The 5,902-nt window shown below is 63.7% G+C and overlaps 1 protein-coding gene across 1 annotated transcript in view; it reads right to left on the reverse strand.

Moving 5' to 3' along the window:
* Positions 1-169: 169 nt before the first annotated feature.
* PIK3CD (phosphatidylinositol-4,5-bisphosphate 3-kinase catalytic subunit delta) overlaps positions 170-5,902 on the reverse strand; it is a 31,638-nt gene continuing 25,905 nt past the window's right edge. The window contains 15 exon segments of the mRNA XM_015565941.1: positions 170-1,014; positions 1,729-1,861; positions 2,071-2,216; positions 2,322-2,445; positions 2,886-3,053; positions 3,567-3,645; positions 3,794-3,906; positions 3,978-4,156; positions 4,278-4,377; positions 4,510-4,549; positions 4,552-4,571; positions 4,704-4,825; positions 4,900-5,067; positions 5,150-5,200; positions 5,793-5,902. The exon segment at positions 5,793-5,902 is cut by the window's right edge and continues 23 nt beyond it. Coding sequence (XP_015421427.1) covers positions 877-1,014; positions 1,729-1,861; positions 2,071-2,216; positions 2,322-2,445; positions 2,886-3,053; positions 3,567-3,645; positions 3,794-3,906; positions 3,978-4,156; positions 4,278-4,377; positions 4,510-4,549; positions 4,552-4,571; positions 4,704-4,825; positions 4,900-5,067; positions 5,150-5,200; positions 5,793-5,902 — 1,691 coding nt within the window. The 3' untranslated portion in view covers positions 170-876.

The raw sequence follows: 5,902 nt of genomic DNA on the forward strand, positions 1-5,902 counted from the left end.
CGGAAAGGCCCACCGCACCCCTAACTCACCACAGGGACCTGACTGCTCGGCAGGTTCTCGAAGGTGAGATTCCGGAAGAGACCCGTCCCTCCCTGAAACCTGCCTTAGGAAGCTTGCAGGGAACGGCACGACGGCCTCTGACCTGCTTTCCCTTGATCCACCACCAGGATGAGCTAATCGAGCTTGTTTAATGCGCCGGGACCAGCATATATTATACTTTATGGGCTGAGGTTCCCTCCCTCAGAGGGTCAGTGAGTAGTTTGGCTGTTGTTTTCTTACCCGCAAACAAAACCACTTTACAGCAGAGATGAGAGGATTCCCGTACCCAAGAGTCACTTTAAAAGTGGAAAGCAAGCGTCCCTGAATCTAGGGGTACCAGGCTTCCTCGGGGAGCTGCCAGGATCGGGCACGAGGTGGAGGGGTGAGCGGGCGGCTGGGCGCCCTGGCCAGCAGCAGGCACCAGGTAACTCGGGCTCCAGGACCCGTGCCGCCCGGCAGCCATGGGAGAAGGCAGCTCCCGGGGGGGATGAGGGTCTGCTGGGTCCAAGCCCACCAGCTGGAAGACGGGGTGCAGTCCCCCACAAGGTGCCACCTCCAGATGCTGCCTCACAGTGTCTTCTCATCAGAGCCCAGGGCTCTGGCCGGCCGCAGGACAGCGCCCTCCCCTGCACTAGGGGTGCACGTCCGCTATGGCTGTTTAGTTCCTGAAACGTTTCAAGTCATTAATAAATAACCAGTGTAAACAAAGGCAGTGAGTTCGTTCCCACCGAGCAGTTCAGGCTCCCAGGCCCGGGCGGCCAACAGTGCCGGCTCCCAGGACGCGTGGTTCGCTCCTGCCCGGACCCGGGACCGGCGGGGTAGCGAGCGGACGGGCTGCTATTGCCGGTTGTCTTTGGACACGTTGTGGGCCAGCCAGTTCACTTTGGTCTTCCAGCTCTCCCGCAGCGCCTCGTTGAACTTCACCCGGAAGTGCTTCAGCGCCTCCTCCTCCGTTTTCCCCAGCGCCAGCGAGTCCTGAGGCAGAACCGCGGGGCACTGAGCCTGGGCCTGCTCAGTGAGGCCCCCCCTCCTGCCTCCCCTGCCTCCCCTCTCTGGGTATTTTCAGCTCCCTCCAAGGAGACCTGTGTGAAAAGAGTGAGGGGGTGGCCCCCAGCATCTCCCTTGGGAAGAGCTCTCATGCTGATCCCAAACTAGACAGGCCCCTAGACCAGCGGTTCTCAACCTGTGGGTCGCGACCCCTTTGGGGGTCGAATGACCCTTTCACAGGGGTCGCCTAAGACCATCGGAAAACACATATGTAATTACATATTGTTTTTGTGATTAATCACGATGCTTTCATTATGTTCAATTTGTAACAATGGAAATACATCCTGCATATCAGATACATGACGATTCATAACAGTAGCAAAATTACAGTTATGAAGTAGCAATGAAAAATAATGTTATGGTTGGGGGTCACCACAACATGAGGAACTGTATTAAAGGGGTCGCAGCATTAGGAAGGTTGAGAACCACTGCCCTAGCCCCAGCCTCAAAACAAGATGCCCACTGGCACAGGGCCCGGCTCCCTCCGCCGCGTCCACCAGGCCCGCTGCTGAGAAACAATCAGGAGTGCCCCGCGTGGCCCACCACTCTCGGGGGCAGGTCCCCTGGGTCACACTGCGGGGAGACAGGCCTGGGGCGTGGGGCACCGCTGTCACCTGGCCGGCGGCCTGCCCTGGCCTTTACCTTGAGATACTGGATGTCTTTGGAGCAGCTGAGCTCTGGCAGGCCTGCCGCCCGCATCAGGGCGAAGAGGTGGAGGAAGAGCAGCCCGTGGCGCCTCAGGATGGTGTAGGCTCTCTCGCAGTAGCCACGGAACCTGCACGGGAGGCGGAGGCGGGAGGCGGCCCTGGGTCCTCCTGGTAACTCCCACCCAGACCCGTTGCCTAGAGACAGCCCCAGACACAGTCCCCACCCCCAGCCTGGCTCCTCCTACAGGACCCTCCAGGGGTGGGCGGAGAGCCCCCTCTCGGCACCCTGTCTGGGACCCAGGGGCATTTGGGGTGGGGGTGTCTGAGGCACCCTCACCTTTCAAACTTCTCACTGTTGTTAGTCTTCCCCTGCTGAATTACGTGGACAAAGTCATAGGTGAGGATGAATGGGACTCGCTCACGGTTGATTCCAAACTTGGTCTTGAAATTCCCCAGAAAGTGGCCAAAATCAATGTGGAACAGCTGAGGGGCGGAAGGGACGGGCACAGACTGAGAAGGAGCCAGAAAGGCCAGGGCAGGGGCCAGAAGGCGGGTGCTGCCCACAAGTCAGCCCCCCGCTGCCCCTACCTGCCCGTTCTCGCGGATCATGATGTTGTCGCTGTGCCGGTCGCCGATGCCCAGCACGTACGTGGCCACACAGTAGCCGGCGCAGGAGAGGGTGAACTCCTCAATGGCCCTGTCCAGGGCCTCCCTGGGTAGGAGGAGGGGAGATTGGAAACCACGGCCTAGCCCTGCAGCTCCCGAGTCTTCCCTGCTGCAGTGAGGAGCGAGGCAGGAGGTGGCACCGGGGCCCAGGCATGCCACCCTCCAGGCCCAGCGAGCGCCCAGATGGCAGCAGCTGCAGGAGTGGTCCCGGCGGAGCCATTTGGCTGAGCCAGGTCAAGTGGCAGCTTTCTGAGCCCACAGTCAATGAAGGCTGTTTTGCATCCCTGAGTTGAGGATGGTTGTTACACAGCAATGGGTAACGGATACATGGGGGCACGGAGCCCCCCCTCACCCCAACACAGACCCGGGCGGTCCCTGGCTGAGCCGAACGCCACAGAGACGTCACAGGCCTGTCCCTTCACCTTTGCCTCCGGAATCTCGCCTCCCGGGGAGGAAGGACACTGGTCCCCCCGGCCTGAGACCTACCCAGGGTTCTTGGACTTGAGCCAGTTGAGCAAGGCGTCCTTGTTGAAAGCGGCCGTGGCTGCCATGTTGCTCTTGTTGAGCTGGATGTTGGCGATGGTGTCCGAGCGAAGCACCACCTCGATGAGGCCCGTGCGGTCCCCGGTGGAGAGGCAGCCGTAGGGGGTCATCCTAGGCGGGCGGGAGGAGGGCGGGCAATGGTCAAGGGCGGTCCTGGAGTGGCCTGACCACCGAGGAGCTCAGCACACCCAAACAGGCACAGGAGACGCTCCTCGAGTGGTTGGAAATGAGGGGAAGCAGCAGCGGCTGGGAGGAGCCCGCGACTCCTGGGCGGGGGAGGGCTGCTGGATGGGTCGGCACAGCAGCAAGATGCAGGCGGTCGGCACCGGCTGAGCTCCTTTGCTCAGAGAGGAGGCATGGGGCCGGGAGGCGGGGGGGCGAGAAGCCAGGGACGTGCGGGCACAGCGCGTACGCGCCGGTGAGACGGAGGCTGAGCACCAGGCCGGCCTTCTCCACCCTCAGCCTGTGGCCCTATCGCCCCTCTGGCCCGAGTTGAAACTGGTCCCGATCGTCTCAGAACAGCCATTTCTCCGGAGGCGGTTATGTCAGCGCTGACAGGAAGCCCCTCCAAAGGGACAGGGCCCCAGCCTGGTGCAGGCACAGACGGATGAGGGGGCTCCTCACCTCAGGTCCAGCCCCTCCTGCTTCCACAGGATGTCCATGAGCTGGATCATCTGCAGCGTCAGCATGTCCTGGCGGAGGTCTGTGCCGCCGGCCCCGGAAGAAAAGCATGAGTTTCTGGAGGGTTCCGCACTCCCAGCCATGCCTAGGCCCCAGCGTTCCCGGACTTCTGCTTGGCTCACCCTCCAGGGACCCCGGGGCAGTGCAGGTGGGGAGGCCCGGCCGCTCACCGTCCCCGTTCTTAAAGATGATGCCCACGCTGCCGTCGCCGCCCGCCTCCTCGTTGCTGTACATGACCCACAGCGGCTTCATCTTGGAGTCCATGAAGGTGCACTGCTCCACGCTGCGGGAGAGGGCGGTCAGCAGGGCCCCTCGAGGCCCCTGGGGGCGGGGGAGGCCTGCGCTGGGGCTCACCAGACTTCCGCCAGCAGGATCCTGGGGTCCAGCGGGGACTGCAGGTGGGACAGGGCCTCCAGGTAGGTCTCCTGGCGCATGCACAGGTGCATCAGCTCCTTGGTCTGCGGCTTGGGGCTCTTCTGGGAGCTCACTTTGACAAAGTCGTTCAGGGCCTTCAGCTTGCTCAGTGCCTCCCCCTGGCCGGAGAAGGGAGGGCAGCGTGAGCAGGCCGGAGGGGCAGGCCCGGAGCCGCGGGCCGGCCCAGGTGATGCCAAAGGGGCCTGGCTGACCCGGCCCAAGAGTGGAGCCCGGTCTCACCTGCTTCATCAGCACCTTCATGTGGTGGGTGCTGCCCCTGCAGTAGGCCTCCATGATGAGGCCGAAGCGTAGGGCCACCGAGGGCACGTGCATCTCGGAGCTGCAGGGGGGAGAAGGGGCTCAGCCTCCCCGGGCAGGGCCACACAGCCCTCCCAGCCCGTCAGGACACCCAGGCCGTGGCCACGCGAGGCCCGCAGGCAGGAGGCCCTCCTCCCCGTGGCCTTCCAGCTACCGGAGGTGCCAGAAGAGGAAGTGGCCGATCTTGCGGTTAAATACTGGAACAGCTCGTCGTCCCTGCAGGGAAGCAAGGCCGCTGGGCCTGGAGCTCCGTGGCTCGGGCGGGACTGGGGTCTGCAGGCCCCAGGGAGGGTCAGTCCCCACCCTCAGGGGGATGTGGGGGGGGCGGCCGGAGCCCGTGGGACTCACGTCAGCTTTCGCAGGGACTTGATGGCGAAGGAGCCCACGTGGCGGTCGGGGAAGCTGGAGTCCAGCAGCTCCAGGGCACTCAGGACGGGCAGCTCCGGCCAGGAGCAGAGCAGGTAGAGCATCTGGGGGGGCTGGCAGTCAGGGGGCTGTGCCACTCCAGGCCGCCTCCCCCCCTCCGGCCCTCCCCTGCGCCCACCTGGGCCACGTCCTCGTGCCTGTTCCACTTGGTGACCAGTAGCAGCCGGGCCAGCGCCTCGGGCCAGCGCTCCTGCACCTCGTGGCGCATCTTCCACACCAGGTCCTTCTCGTGCTCGTACAGCTCCCCGGACCCGCGCCGCTCCAGGATCTCCCGGAGCTGCAGCTGCTGCGGGGCAAGGGGGAGGCTGCAGCTGGCTACGCCCGCTTGGTGCCCGGCCCCGCACCCCACCGCCGGCGGCCCCGCTCACCTCCTCCTCCGTGGCGCGCCCGTGCTCCCCGTGCCGCCCCAGCTCCAGGATCTGCAACAAATGGCCCTGCTCTCAGCGGTGCCCCAGGGCCCAGGCAGGTGACAGCACGGCTGACCTGTGGGCCATGACTCCCCAGGTGGGGGCTGGCCTGGGCGCTGCAGGGAGGTTAGCAGCAGCCCCGGCCTCCACCTGCCAGAAGCCAGGGGCCTCTCCCACTGGCTGGGACACAGAACGTCACACAGGAGGAGTTACACGGGAGCCCTGGCCGGTTTGGCTCAATGATGAGAACATCGGCTGTGGACTGAACGGTCCTGGATTCGATTCTGGTCGAGAGCATATGCCCGGGTTGCGGGCTCAATCCCCAGTGCCAGGGGTGCAGGAGGCAGCTGACCAATGATTCTCTCTCACCATTGATGTTTCTATCTCTTTCTCTCTGAAATCAATAAAAATATATTAAAAAATAAAAATGTTTTTAAAAAGACTGTCTTTGGCTCTCCCTGGGGGCAGAGTGGCCCCTTGAGAACCACTGTTGAGGGCGCAGGGACCATGCCCGGGGGGTCCCAGAGAAGTCAGGGAGGTCACCCAACAGCCCACAGCCTCTGCAGGGCAGGTCCAGACCCCAGGGGGCCAGGCCCACACTGACCTTGTCCAGGGCGGGGTAGTACACGGGGTGGGGCGCCACCTCGGGGAGACAGATGACCAGGGCGGCAGCACTCTCGGTGTTGGGGTTGCTGCACACGGTGCCTGTGGGGT

This window comes from Myotis davidii, unplaced genomic scaffold (genome assembly GCF_000327345.1).
Source record: "Myotis davidii unplaced genomic scaffold, ASM32734v1 scaffold299, whole genome shotgun sequence".
Taxonomy (NCBI): Eukaryota; Metazoa; Chordata; class Mammalia; order Chiroptera; family Vespertilionidae; genus Myotis; species Myotis davidii.